Source organism: Phyllopteryx taeniolatus, chromosome 14 (assembly GCF_024500385.1).
Source record: "Phyllopteryx taeniolatus isolate TA_2022b chromosome 14, UOR_Ptae_1.2, whole genome shotgun sequence".
Lineage (NCBI taxonomy): Eukaryota > Metazoa > Chordata > Actinopteri > Syngnathiformes > Syngnathidae > Phyllopteryx > Phyllopteryx taeniolatus.
In genome coordinates, this window is record NC_084515.1 from 7,277,925 (window position 1) to 7,296,815 (window position 18,891).

Genomic DNA, 18,891 nt, shown 5'->3' on the forward strand with positions numbered 1-18,891 from the left:
AGAAAACCCACGCAGACAGAGGGAGAACATGCAAACTCCACACAGGAAGGACGGTGCCCAGTTATGTGCCCATGACCTCTGCACTGTCAGGCGGCTGTGGTAATCAGTCAGGCACCCTAAATAAGTAAGTAAGTAAATCAGAAGTAACCAACCAGTTACTCACTGAATACTTAATCTTCCGCAAGTAATTATTTGGAGGACCACTCTTTATTTTTCACGATTCATATCGTTCTAAAGTAACAGTATACTTGAGTAAAATTGTGGGTTACTTTGATTGTGGCCTATGTGACTAGTGCCCCACATGACAAAATATGAATTAGAGCAATAGATGCAAATAAAGACCTCATAACACAACCATGACTAAATCAGTGATTCTTCAATAACAGTGTAGTGCACAGTCCACTTATCTAATCACGTCTGAGCGTGGCCGTGACGGGACGCCGTGCGCGCGCCCCTCCGGCCTCTCCTCTTCACTTCCACTCCACTGCCACCTTAAGCTCGCGTCCGCGCGCCCGCGCGCCCCCGCCGCTTGCTGCTGCTCGAGGAGGTTGTGGCGGTGAGATCATGTGAGAGAGCACGCTTGGAGAAAGTAGGTTAGCAGGGTAGACTGAGAGGAAGGCGCTGACTGTGTGGACCACCGTGTGCACCGTGGGGACTATTCTGGCCATTCGCATGGGCGTTTAGGATGCAATCCAAAGCGACTTGCTCCACTCTTTTAATTCGCTTGGACTTCACCAAACGATAGACGACACTTAGAGGTGGGTTTTTTTTGTTTGTTTGTTTGGGGTTTTTTTCCCCCTCGCAGATCCAGTCTGCGGTCGGGAACAAGAGACATTATTATTTACACAGCCACTTCTTCCTGGCAGTCACCTGCAGCGCAGCCAAATGTAGCCACGCTTCCTTCTCCGCCGGTTAAGAAGAAGAACACGTCAAAATGAGAGGTCAGTGCATTCAAGTGAAATCGTGTTGTGTATGTTTGCCGTAATTTACCGCCAAGAAAGAGCGCATTGAAGGGGTTGGCTGCCACATGTGCGCGCAAAGACCCTCGGCGTGCGCCTGTTTTGCTCCTAAATGCGCATTAATCCCCCCATGACTGGATTACGGCTGAAGACTGCAGTTCACTTCTTACCTTTAAATTTACTTGCAGCGGGTTTTGGCCAGTTTACAATAAATGCATGAAAACCATGAATTATAGGAATTTTTGTTGTAAATTTTCAATGCTGACACATTTGATTAATTAACTACGTGTGTGTGTTTTAATAATACAAAACCTGTCAGCGAGTGAATTATGACATCTATGTCACCCGGGAGACCATCTGTACATTCGGGTTAGGGATCCATATTCATGTTATGCAATAAGGAAAGGGGAGGGGCGTGAGACGAGCTTGTTGTTAACCAAAACTACAATTATGTAATCGAGTTTGCATTTCTATACTTCAATTCTGTCGATATAAACATGGAATACTGCATAATTCATCATATAACTCATTTAGCAAATTGACTATCTCACGTGTCTGGTTATGAGCAACAGAACGGCTTCGTGTGTAAAAACAAATAACTTTTAGACAATTCTCGTTTAAAAAATAAATATGTTGAGTCATCTATCATGCAATTTTATCAGGTTGGTTATGCTGTTGTTGAAGTGGCCGTGTGACTGCACAGAGGGAGAGGGACATGGCTGTTGGACTGACCTAGTTATGTCACCCAACGTTACACAGCATGCGCAGCAGAGGGAGGGGGCGCGGCAGAGGGAAGCGCCTGCCTGACTGCCTGCAGGCCATGTGAAAAAAAAAAAAAAAAAAGCATACTGACACTTGCACTTGAACTTGAACTTGACTCCTGACTAACCGCCACTGCGGAATGAACTTGAATTTGAGCAGGCATCCCTAGAAGACTGCAGTATATCATTGGCAATCTGTGCATTCCATCTGTCTGTAACATCCACTGAACATTTACAATGGTTTACAAAGATAGATAGATACTTCATTTATTAATCCTTAATTAATTGAGTCAATAGTAGTATTTATGCAGGATTAGCCATTTTTTAATGAAAATATCATTTGATAATTAATTTAAAAAAATATACTGATAATTATCTAAATGTATTGGATTCACATCTACTAATGCCATGTGCTACAATGAGCTTTTCCACAGCAGAGTACAGTAATCCCCTTCATATTCACAGTTCGCTATTCATGAATTCATATATTTGTTTTTTTTGCCCGCTTGTCGCCAAAAAACATTACCTACATGTTTTTTTGTGCACTTTCTGAAACACACTAAAAAGCCAAAAGATCCTGCCAAAGCCCTGGCTAAATAGGAATTGGTGTCAAGGAAGTGCATTGAGGAGAGACATCTCGTTTTAGAGAGTTGGGATGGAACTAAATTTAGTCTGGGTTATTAGTGGAAGGTATGGAGAGTCTTCACCACTTGTGCATGTAAGTGAGGACATCCAGAGCATTTTTTTTAAATAAAATAATCTGTAGGGCATTTACTTGCAAAGATAATTAGTTATTTGAATTCAGATTGAAATGATAAACTGTTTTAGTTTGTGGTATAGTTACGGTTTAACCTATTACGTAATATTGGCAATTATAAAAATGTTTAGGGGCATGCCAGTTAATTGCAGTTTTTCGCCACTTGCAGCAGGGCTCGGACCCCCACAAATAGCAGGGGATTACTGTACTGTAGTGGGGTTTTTTTTTTTCAAGAAGCATGAGGGAGTGAATGAGGTGAGGGTGCTAGGAAGCAGTAGAGAGTGCCCCTGTTGGTGGGAGGTTCCCCTTTTGGTGCAAGACATCCAAATGTAAACAAACTGGAGCTCTTATCACGCAGAAAATATATGTTAGTCACTTGATCTGTTCCAACAGAAAAGAAAAAATTACATCTTAGTTTGAAGTTGTACATATCTGGTACATTACAATTAGGTTGAAATTGTTTATTCCACCTTTGACATGCTGAAGTAATTTAAGATTACAGGCTTTTTATTTTGGAATGCAGGGTGTATTGATTACTCAGAGAAATGGCACAGCATCACCTTAGACAGAAGAAGCCTTTGAAATTCTTTGCTCTGTTCTAACCCCCCTCAGTCTCACTTGTGTTTTTTAAATAGAGCTCCTCAATTTGAATGCATTCAAATTCTCTATATACAGTAGCACGCTGTTGAGATATGACTACATGCCGCACCATCATCCTGTGCCCTGCTGCGAGGAAATGATGCAATCCAAATTGCTTAAACCTGTGGAATGAAACCTCACGGTGTCATCCCTTGCAATTAGTTGCGAGCAAGTCACAACAACGCATATTTGGCTCATTTGCTCTCAAAGTATATGCATAAATACACAGATTACCACATGTTGAGCAATAGTATGAAGGTTATTATTCAGTATGAAATGAGCTAATTAAAAAAAAATGCAGAACGCTGGCTTTCACAAAGTGTTGCCAAAGGGCATCGAGCCATGCTCATATTATTATGACACCCAAACAAAAAAAATGGTTGGGTAAGTATTGACGTATGTTGACACACTTGTGACCGTGCATGCAATGGGGAGCATGTGAATGGTCGAAATATATTTTTCACTCTCAGACATGGTTGTGACACACTGGCACAGTGGCTCTTGTGCAATTGCTGGCGGTCTGTTCCACCTTAGATACCAAGAAGAAAATGTTGGATGAATAAACTCATGATTTTCATTGCTTCACCTTTCCCAACTCTAAAGCAAATTGGCCTTTTCAACAGATGATAACAAGGTCAGACGTTTAACAGCAGCCGAGCGATGGTTGACACACGAACCGTTAATAAGCTTGTTCTGGGTTCTTTCCGATACAGCTCAACCAGCCGCCATGTGAAAAACATTCTTTCCCTCATAGATTTTGTGACAGAGTCACTCTGTTGGTGTATGACAAATGTTGAATGTCCCTTCATGCATCACGTTAGTGAAAAAGGCAGGCTTGTATTGATCGGTTGGAGTGCAGCGGTTCTCTTCAGAACAAAAGGTCAGATAGATCAACTGATATTGAGGTTCTAATGTAAATGTAAGCTAGTGTAACGTAAAATTTCCTCTGCCTTTACAAAGTGATGAAAAAAATGGATGTCAACATTCCTTTTCCTCTTTTACTTTACAATAGGGTCTTGCTTTTCTTTTTTTGCAACTTAACGGTAAGCAACATGCTCACATTAGAGTTTTATATACTGTAATACCGTCTTTGGTCAACAGATTTAGAGACATGCATTAGAGGCTGCTACATTGAAGGTGGGTGGCTGGGTGGGCGTCTGTATTGTATTTCTGGCTCTTAGCACTGGACAAGAATAGACGTGGCTGTACCGAAGCTCATGGTCAAAGACAGACAAGAGGGGTGGGACAGCAAATGGTACTGGTTCCTAGTTTAACTGTACTGTAGTATGTAAAGTAGCTCAGTCATTAAATGTGTGTATGTCAGTAGTAAAACGTGTTTATTGCTTATGTCTTCCAAGACATAACTGGTGAAAGCAGTTTTTCCAGTGTCATTGTTATTACTTGGAGTGGTTAGTTGTACTGTTATGCAACAGCGTTTTTCTGATGCAAACTCTAGGCCGTAAATAAAATGTTTTTCATGGAAGCAAGAGCTTTGTTGAGCTCCACCATTTTTAAAATTGGTCTGTGGAGTGCTGTGATGTGCCTGCTTCCCTCCTCCCTCCCCTTGCAGTGGGAAAGTGTGTCAGTGGGACAGAATGTCCACATTGGCTGACAGGCTACAGCGGTTGAACGACGGTTGACTCAGCCAATACCGAGCAGGCTGCCACCGCCACCCAACCAGTGGGATAGAGCAAATCCGGCAAGGGCAGGTCGGTCGATGTTGCTAGAGTGAGCCGGCTCAATGAGAGTTGTGAGGAATGCTCACAGACGAGAGTTATATAATCGAGAGATGGGGGCGGGAGGGAGAGGAGAGCCTCGCTGAAACAGACGGAGGGGGTGGTGGTTATTTTTTTTCCATTACATGCCTGCAGCTGCCCCGATCAGTTGGAGTACAGTATTTTAGTCTACAGCTTTAGAGCTGAGCAGGCAACCAAGTGCGGGTACGTGTTGGAAAGTTGCCTTTTTGTTCTTGGAGAAGTCTAGTAATCACACACATGTGAATTACCATACATTACCCAATAAATGTGGATCAGTCTAAGGAATTTAGAACTATATGATTTTAAAAAAACAGACCAAGCAACATATCTTATGATATTGCTGTTTTGCCTCTAACAAGACAGGATTCTTTGTTCATCTCTTTCCTTCATGGGGGCCTCATGCAGCGTGCAGACAAACGCAGTTGAAGGCAAGTTCCTGTTGGCCTATGCACAAACTTTGTGAGACTTTAAAGTTCCATTTTCACCCCTTTTCTGGCTCTTTAGATTTGTGTTGGTTTCCATTCCCAATTAATCATCTTTTTTTATTCCAATGATCCAACACTGTACATTTTATAAATAAATCATATCCTATTAATGACCTGCGATTGGCTGGCGGCCAGTTCAGGGTGTACCCCGCCTCTCGCCCGGAGATAGCTGGGATAGACACCAGCACGCCTGCGACAATAGTGAGGATAAGCGGAATGGAAGATGAATGAATATCCTATTAAACATTTCTTTTAAACCTAGGTGTCAGTAATTACTATTTCGTCCTTATAAAGACCAAAAATGCAGAATTTAAAAGTTTGTTAAAAACACTTCGCACTTGGTATTAGTTTGTGAAGTGTGACCTTTTAATTCAGGATACAGAGAATTACAGCTGCCTAACTGCGAAAAGGCCGCAGCTCGCCGTTTCTCCGTCAACAGTAGACAAAAAGGATATTATTTTGGTCAAGATTTATAACAGAAGAGAGCAAGACAGCACTGCACAGATGAAATGAGCTCAAAGGCAGGCAAAGTTCACAACCACTATCATAAAGCAATATAAAAGCTGCTTATCTGAGTGCACAAAACACTTGCTGTTGGAGCTAAACGCTAAAGTGTTATTTAAAAAGTTTGATTAATAAAAACAAGACCAAGCATCTTAAAGCCATTGGTTTTGTGTTTCAGAGTATCGTCTAATAATATTTTGGGGGAAACAGAGCTTGAACAATTAATGTGCCTCTCTCAATACGGAAGTATGATAGCACAGAAGGCAGGTTAAGGTGTGTTTTAGGTTTGACTGAAAGTTTTTCAGTATTGGCAACAATTCTGAAACAAATGGACTGTTGTTTCCTTGTGTGAAGTACAGCTTTAGTTTCTGAATGCAAGACAATCTTCTTCTGACCTGGTCAATTTTGGTTTTGATCCTCCAGCTCAGATCGAGGTCATCCCCTGTAAAATCTGTGGGGACAAGTCCTCGGGGATCCACTATGGGGTCATCACCTGTGAAGGCTGCAAGGTAAGGATGAAAACAAGACATGCTTGAAGGATCATGTTATATTTCAAAAGTGCATGTGTCAATTGAGTGTGCATGTCTTTTAGGGGTTCTTCCGTCGCAGCCAACAAAACAATGCCATGTACTCTTGCTCCCGCCAGAGGAACTGTTTGATCGACCGAACGAACCGCAACCGCTGCCAGCACTGTCGTCTACAGAAGTGTCTGGCTTTGGGCATGAGCCGAGATGGTAAACAGAGAGCATACTCCATTCACACACTTCCTATAAGCTTATAATGATTACCTTTTGTGGCGTAATCAAACTGTATCACAATTGTGAGGTGTTCTGTAGAGACTTAAATAAGGGAAGTTGAGTAGCTTGTGTCCCTCATTCCTCTAAATTGAAGGCGATACCATGAGAACTTGAGGCCCTCAGTGTTAATGTTCTACTTCAGCTGTTGGGAGATGCCTCGACACCTCCGCCCCACTCTTTTTTGGGCTGCAGAGAGAAAACTAATACAGTGTACAGACTGTCATAGAGTAAACTGGACATCAAACCTGGAACATACAGTACTACCTAGACCTAGAGGTTAAGGTGGCAGATGGAGTCCTAGTAAAAAAAAAAAAAGTTTGTTTCAACCTCTTTAGTAATCAGCAGTAGGACATGGATTGGTTTGACCAAAAACACCAGTTTCTGTTCAAAGGGGTAGAAAAAATATTTTTGTGAAAAGAAACAAGTCAAGAAGAACAGTTACTTTGATGCAAATAGGTTTTGCTTTTGTGACACCTCAAATTATAAAGCAAGACAGAGAGGGCTTTTGATGGCAAAATAATTATTTACAGATATACAGTACGTCAACAGCTTTTTAACATGGCATTCATCATTCACTCCAATAACTGCGACATTTTGTCTCACTTTGGAGACACACACTCTACTACCTACCGTGACACATACTCTGTTTGAGTGTGAGCTGCCTAAATTTGTCCGACTTCCAACAAATTTCTCTCCCTCATGATCACGGATGTGACATGCTGAGATTCACCCCCTAATCTTTATTTTCAACTCAAAAGCTGCGCTGATCTTAAATCTAAAGCAATGTAACTCCGCCATCTCCAGGGATCTGTTCGTCATTACAGTGGTTTACAATGTTGAATTTCAAATCCACACTTACCCGTTTGAAAAACGTAGTTGACGAACATATACGTCAGTGAAAGTAAATAGTTGGATTCCAGTTGACGAATATAAACATCCACGCCAGTGAATGAGTTACAGGAAATACTGTATGAGGTAGCATGATCTAATGATGAAAATTAATTTTCTGTCAACAGCGGTGAAGTTTGGCCGTATGTCCAAAAAGCAGCGGGACAGCCTCTATGCTGAAGTGCAGAAGCATCAGAAATCTCAGGAGTGTGTGGACTCCGGAGATGTGGGCTCGACTGCTCTGTCCTTACCCAGAGAGGACGGTGCATGTGGCGGTAGCGGTGAGGACGGCGAGGAAGGTTTGAGCCGTTCCTACAGCACCGGGGGATCCAGCTCCACCCTCAGCGACCTCGATGACATTGCAGCGCTCCCCGACCTATTCGACCTACCGCTGACCCCCGAGGAGGCCAGCGAGTATTGCAGCCTGGAGCTACTGGGAGGGAGTGGAGGGACCAGCACGGGAAACACCTCCAACTCATCATCCGCTTCTTCCTCTTCCTCATCCCCGTCCAATCAGAATTCTCCACAGCAGACAATGATGGATGGGTCAGACAGCAATGGCTTCCAGCTTCTGCACACACATTCTCACTCACATCCACTGTTTGAAGACACACACGCACTGCTGGACCAGTTACCTGATGACTGCTCAATAACAGAACTTGGTGAGTAGTGACACCACATCACCACAACTCTCAATGAAATAGCTTGAGACTGACAAAGTAATTATAAAATTCACTAGGCCTGAACAAAAATTATGGTATCCGTATAAGCGATTAATATAGGCAATTATAATAATTTTTAGGGAAGGGTAAATTATTCGTGGAAATCGCTAATTCGCAGTCGGACTCGGTCCCTACCCCCTGCGAATAGCGGGGGTCCACTGTAATTTTATCTGTTTCGAGTTATGGTCCATGACCATTGCGCGTTTTTCCTTTCTTAAATAGCAAGGTACCAACAGTGTTGTCAGTTGTGTAACGTAAATAAAAACAATACATTTGCAAATCCTTTTCAACGTATATTCAGTATACACTATATATTATTATTATACAAAGATGAGATATTTAATGTTCAAACTGATAATGTTTCTTTATTTATTTATTTTTGAAATATTCACTCATTTTGAATTTGATGCCTGCAACACGTTCCAAAAAAGCTACGACAGGGGCATGTTTCCCACTGTGCATTACCTTTCCTTTCAACAACACTCAATAAGCAATTCTTGAAGCTTTGTAGGTGTAATTCTTTCCCATTCTTGCTTGATGTACAACTTCAGTTGCTCAACTGTCCGAGGTCTCCGTTGTCGTATTTTGCGCTTTGTAACGCGCCGCACATTTTCAAGAGGAGACAGCTCTGGACTGTTGGCAGGCCAGTCTAGTAGTACTTGCACTCTTTTACTAAGAAGCTACACTGTTGTAACACGTGCAGAATGTGCCTTTGCATTTTCTTGTATAAGCAAGAATGTCCCTGAAAAAGAAGTTGCATATGTTCCTCCAAAACCTGTTTGTACCTTTCAGCATTAATGGTGCATTCACAGATGTGGTGAACCTCATCCCTTCCTTAGTTGTGACCTACTGAGCTTTTCAGGGATGCTCCTTTTATACCCAATCATGACAATTAACTTATTCACCTGTGGAATGTTCCAAACGTGTTTTTTGAACATTCCTCAACTTTTCAGGTCTTTTGTTGCCCCTGTCCCAGCTTTTTTGGAACTTGTTGCAGGCATCAAATTCAAAATGAGAGAATATTTGGAAGGAAAGGGGGAAAAAAAACTACTAACAATCAGTTTGAACAATAAATATCTTGTCTTTGTAGTGTATTCAATTGAATATAGGCTTAAATTGATTTGAAAATCATTGTATTCTAAATTTATTTTAATTTTAACCAAAATCCCAACTTCATCGGAATAGGGGATTGTAAATGAATGACCTTCACCCTGCATAAATATATATACAGTAGTATGTGAAGAATTAGGAAGACGAAAGCTATTTTCACATTAATCTGTTGGAGGAGAGTTTTTTCCTGTGCCAACTTTAATTACTTACATGGAATTTATGTCACTCTGTGCATGACTTATGACAAAGTAACCAAAGTAGTTTGAATTAGATTGTGGTTAAGTACATAAATTGTTGGTCTGTTTCCAATCCAAGGAACTCCAAGCAAAGAAACAATAAAATAGAACTTATTGCAAATATATGGGAGTGTCCAGGGTCCAGAGTACTCAGTGTACTATTGGATACATTTCAAAGATAAGAATGCTCAGTTTTAATTGACACTGCCAGAGGTATTCATTACATTTTTTATTTCACCTTTATCTAACTAGGTTACTCCAATTGAGATCAAAGATCTCTTTTACAAGGTAGACTTGGCTAAGATGGCAGCAGCAAAGTAATATTGAAAACTGTAAACAACAGAAAAAATTTACCATGAAAATGTATCACATAAAACACAAGGTATTGCAATTAATTCACCAAAGCTTTAAACGTATGCAATGAAACAAGGGCTTAAAGTTGAAGTTCATGGAATTAATTCCAAGCATAACATGCCCAAATGCTTTCTTGCCCAATTCAGTTCGTACTTTGGGAACGACAAATTGCACAGCATCCATAGATCGGAGAACTTCCATGTTTCCTAAAAGTGTACTTTGGTCCTTCACAACAACTTAGCTTCTAGGATCACTGGGAAAGACAAACCCCTCCACTGTGATAAGGCAGCAGCTAAAGTAGGGAGTCTATCAAACACAAATTGTGAATACTGAAGGGCTGCGCTTTATATGGCATCTATGTAGAAATGAAAAGTTTGAGTTTGGATATGCTGACATTATTAAGATTATTATGCAAAGTCAAATTAAAGATTATGTTGTGAATAATAATGGGCCCAGCACAGAACCTTGAAGGACCTTTTCTTTAACATTCCAATCCCTCTGAAGAAGAAAAGCCTGGGTTCTGCTTGTGATATCATTTGCAAACCACTAAACTGCTTGTTGAGAAAAACAACAACTGAAAAACTAGGAAAAACAATACAGTTGATTGGTAGCCAGTGATGCAAGGTCACACTGCCATGATCTTTGGATAAGTAAACAAAATCATGTTCACAAAAGCTAAACTTGCCTTCCATTCAAATCGCTTGAGTGATGAATATATTTATGTGTTTTATACATTTGTCTTGCAGAGCGAATCACCCAGTGTATTTTAAAGTCTCACTTGGAGACATGTCAGTACAGTGCTGAGGACATGAAGAGATTCACTTGGGTACAATACACACCTGAGGAAATGCGTGCTTTTCAGAACAAGGTACATATTATCTCTCCTAATATTCCATGTGTGTTTTTCATGTCCTGTGAGAATAACAGCTCAGTAGCAGACTAACTAGTCAGACAAAGCCATTGAGCGCTTATGTTAAAGTGGTTAATGTGATGTTCAAAAAAGGTACCTTTGAGTGATCAAGTGATTTTAACATGTCCATTTTTTCTGTTTATCAGTCAGCTGAGTGGATGTGGCAGCAGTGTGCACACCACATAACCAATGCCGTCCAGTATGTGGTGGAGTTTGCCAAACGAATAGCTGGCTTTATGGATCTTTGCCAGAATGACCAGATTATTTTGCTGAAAGCAGGTCAGTGTACAGTCCACAATGGGTATATTTAGATATCATAGGTCACAGAGTTCTACCAAAGTAAACAAGAATATAAAACTTGCTAACTCGAGTTCCTTCTTGTTCTTTGTATCCAATCTTCTCTTCCTTCTTTTGCCCCATTTCTTTGAACAATGGGGAGAAAACCATTATTCTGGAAACATTTTTTAACTCATTTTCTTCATATATATTTACTATATGTGGAAATAAAACACGTATTTGACAATGTATTTACTTTCTGTTAATATTATATATATATATATATATATATATATATATATATATATATATATATATATATATATCCATCCATCCATCCATCCATTTTCTGAGCCGCTTCTCCTGTGAATATATGTTTCAATGGTTCAAATTATCATTGCTTCTGTGAACCCCCTTCCATCTCCCTCCTTATGCATTTCTCCATATCTTTGCCCCTATGGCTGCCCTTTCAGGATGCCTGGAGGTCCTGCTGATCCGTATGTGCCGGGCTTTCAACGTCAACAACAGCACCATTTTCTTCAACGGAAAATTTGCCTCGCCTCAGTTCTTCAAAGCACTTGGTGAGCATCACATGGGAATACCATGACAAAAGCTCCAAAACATTCAGATTAACACATCTGCTGTATCCTACGCTTAGTCATAAGTCATTTTGAAAAGCCAGCAAAAAAACAGTAAATTCAATTGCTGTTTTTAGAGTCTACTTTTTTGTTTTTAATTTAACAAATACTCGTATTCTTTGCCACAGTTGTACACATCTAGTTGTATACAACAGTAGCAAATAGAAACACATTTAATAAACCTGAAGCAGTTTTAAGGTTAGTTACAGTAACCTTCAGTAGAATGGTCAAATTTACACAGAAATGTGGTAAAGAGGTTTCATGTTTAAATATGTACCAGAGGTTGTAAACATAATACAGTTCAGGTACACTTTTAAAAGAAAACAATGGTTAGCTCGCAGGTACCAATGACAGGACTATAGTCGCAAGAAATAAAATAAACCATCTTTAAATTGTAAAAGTTCAAACAAGGCCTCTAGGCATAGCTCCTTCATGAAGAATTGAGGTCAGCTAAATAGTGATTCAACACTGCCTCCTGTAGTAAAAAAAAAAAAAAGCAGTATGACTGGATTGCGAGTCGAAAAAATGGAATAGAATGGAAATGTTATTGTTACGTCAAGAAACAGCAGTTCTCCTCTCCCCAGATATCTGACATTATTGTACAATACTCCTGTCTTACCTCACTATATTCATAGAGAAATAGATTACATAAGTTATTTTTATGATTATACAGCAGAGGCCTCCAACACTTAAATTAGCCCTTTGACACAGCATTTAGTAATGCAATGATTTTCATAATGTGTTTATTCAGGTTGCGATGACCTGGTGAGTGCAGTGTTTGAACTGGGCAAAGGACTCTGTCGCCTCCAGCTGTCTGATGAAGAGATGGCTCTGTTTAGTGCAGCTGTTCTTCTCTCCCCTGGTGATTATTATTTAAAATCGTTTCTTTAGCCTTAGAAATGCACTGCATCATAAATACATGACCGTGTATACAGTAATCACCTGCATAAGCGCGGTTCACTATTCATGAATTAACCTATTTGTGTTTTATTTCTGTGGTAACTATCCTCAGCTAGTTATTGAAAAAAAGTGCAGGTTTTGTGCTCTTTCTGAAACACCTTAAGATGCCGCTGTTACTGCTGACCAATAAGTGAGAACAGGAGGAAAGTGTGCATAAAAGAGAATTTCCAAAGTTTAGGATCATTTCACACTTATTAAAAAACGCCAAACAGCAATGTGCCTATTGCAAAGCATAATTGGCTTCTGTTACACAACTGCACATCCACAGTCAAGTAAACATTGTTAGCTAATTTTATATAGCTTACCACCGCTAGTTAGAACGAATTGTAATCCCTCATCAGGAGGTCAACGATAGACACAGTCGCCGATGCACTTTCAATGGCTTTATTGAACAAATGGTAAAAAAATAAACACAAGCACAAGTTTGGCACAACTGACGCTAAGTCACTCAACACAGAGTGGCTAATGGTTTAGCCAGTTAACAGACAGGCAATTCTCCATTCTCATTCGCTGACTCCGTTGTCCCTCAACAGAACAGGCCCCCGCCTTTTACAGTCACATGCATTCAGTCTTAGATACAGTACTGTAATACTTGAACTTTCGTTCATTGAACTCGTTCAGACACAACACTGACCACCTGCGATGCAGGTTTGATCATTTGAAAGGGTGGTGGAACTCTCATGTGATTGGTCGGCATGGTTCATCACAACCGTAAAGCCTATATAATATGTTGTGTCGCTTAAAATAGCAGCACCCCGTATGTCTTGAATCATAACCTCTTTTTTTGGTTATGGTGTGGGTCCGTTTCGAACTGCTCCTGGGTCCGCCAGTTACTGACCTCTGTTTTAAACAATGTCGCCGAGTGCGCGCTATTCAGGTCCTTAGCACACTAGCTAGTTAGCTCGCGGGCTAGCAAACACAATAAATAGTTCACTTTCCCTAAAATGTTCCAGTTGTTTGCATCTACGGAGCCAAAGCCGTTCTGCCAGCGGCTCACTGTGTCGTGCGCGGCTAACCGGGTGTTATCACAACAATAAAAAGTTAAGAGTCCAGAAAAAAAGTCTTGTGTCCATTGTATTTATGTAACAATAACCCGCATTACTGTTCCTCTGATTGGCAAGCACCAAGACAGGACTCATACTCTTAGTGGATTATGATTTGGTGAAGCACTTTAGCAACACACACACACACACACATGTATGTCAGCAATGGTGGGTCTGTGAACGCAGATTAACCATACTTTTATGCATCCCTCATCGTTTTTGTGCATCCTAAATGCAGAATGCACATCAAATGAGATCCCTGTGTGTGCGCGTGTGTGTGTATGTGTATATATATATATATATATATATATATATATATATATATATGAAGTCCTCGATTTACGAGTTCCGTTCCTACGCTGGCGACGTAACACGAATTTTCGCGTAAATTGGATTTCACCGTTAAAGTCGAGATTTACGGCGAAATACTTCTGTTCCGGGTATTGTCTCACATGATTGTGACAGCAAGCTCATTGTGTGTGCGGGCGTGTGCGTCGATGTGTGAGTGAGAGGGGAATGCAAAGGAGGAAGGAGTGCGCGCCGGTACGAGTGTGTACAGTAGCAAGTGTAGTGACGGCGACCGGGAAAGAGTAGCGATTAGCGGAGGACCCGTTGACGTTGAATGTGCAGAGGAGCTAATAAAGCCATTAAAGCATCAAATCGGAGCTTCGTGCCTTTATTGTTGCCGCCACCCAGCTCAGCTGTGCAACGAGAGAAGGGAGTTAACACCTGCGTCTCCCGACCACGGTCAGGTGACCGTAGCAGGAAAGGTTAACACTTTGTATAAAGAAACTAAAATACATTAAAATGAAAAAATAAGATGCTGTACTTACCATTACTGCTGAGAGTGTGAAAAAAGGAGGTCGAAAAAGGCAAAGATACTCCCGCCGCACAAACACAGACAACCACTATGCACTAGCTAAGCTGAAACACTAAGATGCTGGGACAAAATGGCGGACGAGGCACGGGCGTCTTAAAGTCGAAACGTCGTAGGTCGAGTGCGTCGTAACTCAAGGACTTCCTGTATATATATATATATGGTTGCGATTTCACGGATTGCGTCAGTTGCAGGGGTGGCCTGGAACGTAACCCCCATGATAAACATGCACTTCCTGCAACTGAAGCATTTATTTTTTAGGGTAATGCTGAAATATGAGTTTGAAATGATAAGTGTTTTAGGACCATATTGTGTGGTATATTTACGGTTTCAACTATCCATCCATCCATTTTCTGAGCCGCTTCTCCTCACTAGGGTCGTGGGCCGATTTCAACTAATATAGGCAATTCTAAACATTTTGGGGGGAGCGTCAATTACTAGTGTTTTTTCACTATTCCCAGCTATCTGCGGTGCACTACGAATTCAACAAACTTACTTACTGGCTATGTGAACACTTACTCAGTAAAAAATATATAATGATACTTTTCCCTAATGTGGAATTATGGTGATTTTGCCAGATCGGCCCTGGCTGATGGATGGCCAAAAGGTTCAGAAGCTTCAGGAAAAGGTTTACCTGGCTCTGCAGCACAGTCTTCATAAGAGTGCTTCTGAGGAGAAACTGGACAAGGTAAAAGTACGCAGCTATGACACTTCATGAGCACATGCTTGCGTCAACAGAAAAATGCTCACCGTATGCGTTTAATTCTCCACAGATGCTGTCCAAACTACCTATCATGAAATCCATTTGTCACCTCCACATTGATAAACTGGAGTTTTTCCGTCTGGTCCACCCAGATACCGCATACAGTTTTCCTCCGCTGTATCGGGAGGTGTTTGGAACTGACATGTCCCTGCCCGACTCCACCAACAGCTAGACAGATGGACTGACTGACAGAAAGACTGACTGACAGAGAGATGGAGGGAGTGTATTTAGAGGAAGGGAAAAGGAGAGACAGAGTAGGATATATATGTTGACGTTCAACAACCAGCAGTTAAAAGACAATCCAGGACTTTAAAATACTCCGTCTCCCGCGATTCCGAGCAGGCAAAGCACCTTACACTACAGACCATGCACGCTCATGCTCCTCTGTGTATTGTAGCAGCACCAACAGATGCATGAGGCAGATACAAGTTTGAAAACTTGTTTAACGTCAGATCTGCTGCGGATTGCCCAAAAAGTAATGAATGTACCTCATCGACAAGCACCAGTGCACAAGCAAGGACTCAACAGTGAATGTATAACCCTGTCACACTTAAGACAGTTTTATACATGGTCACAAAAATGAGATTTCAGTCAATATTGATATTTCAGTATGGTATTTGTGCATATTCATACAAAACCACGCTATTTATGTACTGACACTTAGGGACCAAGATCGCAAGTCATTTTCTAGAACTTCACCTCCGAGAGCCGCTTCTCTCTTTGACATTTTGCCTGTGTTCGGTGCTGCCTTGAGTAGGCTCTTGAGAAACCTCAGTCCCACACATCCCTTTTCCTTGCAAATGCCACTTGGAGACAGGGCAAGATGAAATTATCTTTAATTTATATACACATTTATATACAAATATTTTAAATAAGAATGTAAATAGATTACTATGTGAGAATGCGGAGAGTGTTAGAGTGTGTGAGAGTAGTTCAGAGTGAAAGGGAGAAAAAAAAGTGCATATTTACACAAAGGAAGCTGATATTTGGACTCTGGACTATTTTCCTCTCTATATAGTACTCTCAGGTTTCCATGACAACCCGCCTCCCCACACTTTTCCTTGACAGCAAACCCACTACGAGGGTTGAACAGACACTTGTACATGCAAACAGGGGCAACGTGTCCATGCGACAGAGGAAACAAATTGCCTTTGTTTGGCATTTAAACTGAGCTCTGATGCTGATAACCCTGCCCCTGCCTGGACAGACAAGAGGAGGACAAATGGGACTCCAAAGGACAACAATCAAGCAAGGCAAACTTTATGAACTTCATAAGAGGGGATACAAAGTGTGTGTGTCCCCCCCAGCTGTTTCAAACCAGCAGTCAGGTGTAGTATATATAATTCAATCACTCATGTAGTCTCACTTGTTCAGGTCCTCAATTTGTATCATAATCCCTCCTTGCTGGTTGGAGCAACTGTATTATTTGTAGACTTGCTATTCCTTTTCCCCATTTTAGTCCCAAACTCAACACTTTTTTCAATAAAAAACACTTAAAGTCCCCTCTTTCTCACTGGAGACTAGTCTAATGCCAGACAGAGCTACCAGCTGCCCCCCTGAGTTGGGCCTCAAAGCCAGTAAGACTTTGTTTATCTATTTGTTTTGGGGGGGTATTTTGTTATGCAAGATCCCTCAAAGTTCCAGTGCTTCACTTGAACATAAAATCAAGTCATGAAGGTTAGCATAGAGATGAACGTCTTACTCGGGGGCGCTGTGACGTTTTGTGGGCCTGCCGCCTGCTGCTCAGGGAGCTAGCTGTGATTTCTTGTCCCTTTATGACCAGCTTTATAATCCTCACACCTTTGCACCCCACAACCATAATCACTGTGGACGTGAGATCTATTTTTGTGAATGTTGCTCACAAACTGTCCAAGCCCTTCCTGTTTGTCTTAACATTGTAACATTAAATTTATGAGAATCTATGTAGGAATACAAAAAAAATCCGTTTAAAGTTAAATTTCATTCTTGGGGTTTGTTTTCTTTTGCTGTGATCTTCACTTATGTCTTTTATCCACTTTCTTTAACATCTCCACTTTTGTCCTTTCAAGTCAGTAACCATTTTTTTTTAAATTGTCATATGATTGGGAAAGTCCAAAAAACAGACTAGTTTGTCTCCCTTTTCTTTCCTTGGATGTATTTCTTTTTTTACAAGAGATACAGTGAATTACTAGTTCAAGACTGAGTCTCACAGCTCGATATATATTGTCATCCATTGGGATACATTATATGTGGTTTTAAGAATGTAATAAATGGTTTCTTCTTTGGAAGTGTTTGTCAAGTTATTGTAACGTGACTCCCCAACCACTGTGCCATGACAGATCATCAGGTGTGCGGTGGGAAATTATCCAATTTTACTTTGTTCATCTATCTATGCCAGCGGCAGCTAGAGACAGGCAGAACAATTACATGTTTTTCCACTAGATGGCAGAAGTTACAATGAACCTGTGTAACCACCAGTTGTCATTCATATAAGAGAATAATATCTTTGAGTCAACTCAACATACCTAGGTTTCACACTGAGTAAGTACATATGAGTAAATTTTGATCGCAATTTTCTCAGTATACTTTTGACATTCTAGTTTGGTGGGGAGCTGGGAGATCTTTTGTATCCATTACTCACAAAAACAAAATGGGATATTAGGCTCTCAAGTGAAATTTCAGGATAAACCTAAAATGGACTATAAAACCTTTTCAGATGAACTTCATATGTACTTCTTAAAGCTTTTGAATGCAACTAATGTTTCAGTAGTTTTTGCACAACTTTCTGTTCTCTGGCATTTGATCTGAATCGACAAATAAACAGTCTTCTTCATCACGCTGTTCATATTTTGACATCATGAGACCAAGAAGACAGCGAGCAATTAATTAACAGTATACCTCGTGAGGATGTTAGCTGAGAAGTCGCAACTGAGCTTAGTCACTGAGTGTCACCAGCAGGCTGCAACAGATTTAATTCCCCTCACGGGATGAATAAACTATATCGATACAGAGAGACTGGGAGAGTCATAGAAAGGTATTGGATTTATTTATGGCTAAAAAAACATCAATTTTATATGCAGCTCATCCTCACCAGGGTTGTGGGTGTGCTGGAGCCTACTGCAGCTGACTTTGGGCCAAACAGGCGGGCTACACGCCTGGACTGAGCGCCGGCCAATCACAGGGCACATATAGACAAACAACGATTCACACTCACACCTAGGGACAATTTTGAGTCTTAAATTAACCTGGAAAGTGAAGTGTCCAGAGAAAACCCACGCAAACATGCATACTCTACACAGGAAGGCCAGAGCCAAGATTTGAACCGGCAACCTCTGCGCTGTGAGGCAGACATGCTAGCCAATCGTTCACCGTGCCGTCCTATGGTCAAACACCTGTTGGGAACTTCTGTTCAACATTCCTGTTAGAGAACCAAGCTGTGCAGAAAGTTCTCAAACATTCAACAGTTGGACATTCAA

At 41.0% G+C, this 18,891-nt stretch overlaps 1 protein-coding gene across 1 annotated transcript; it reads left to right on the top strand.

Moving 5' to 3' along the window:
• The first annotated feature begins 450 nt into the window (after window positions 1-450).
• On the top strand, window positions 451-17,698 carry LOC133488927 (nuclear receptor ROR-beta-like). Its single transcript, XM_061797463.1, has 11 exons — window positions 451-758; window positions 867-941; window positions 6,286-6,371; window positions 6,455-6,596; window positions 7,676-8,209; window positions 10,716-10,837; window positions 11,026-11,158; window positions 11,629-11,736; window positions 12,545-12,655; window positions 15,252-15,361; window positions 15,447-17,698. The coding sequence occupies exons 2-11, from the start codon at window positions 935-937 to the stop codon at window positions 15,606-15,608; spliced, it is 1,515 nt and encodes a 504-aa protein (XP_061653447.1). The 5' UTR covers window positions 451-758; window positions 867-934; the 3' UTR covers window positions 15,609-17,698.
• Window positions 17,699-18,891: the final 1,193 nt, after the last annotated feature.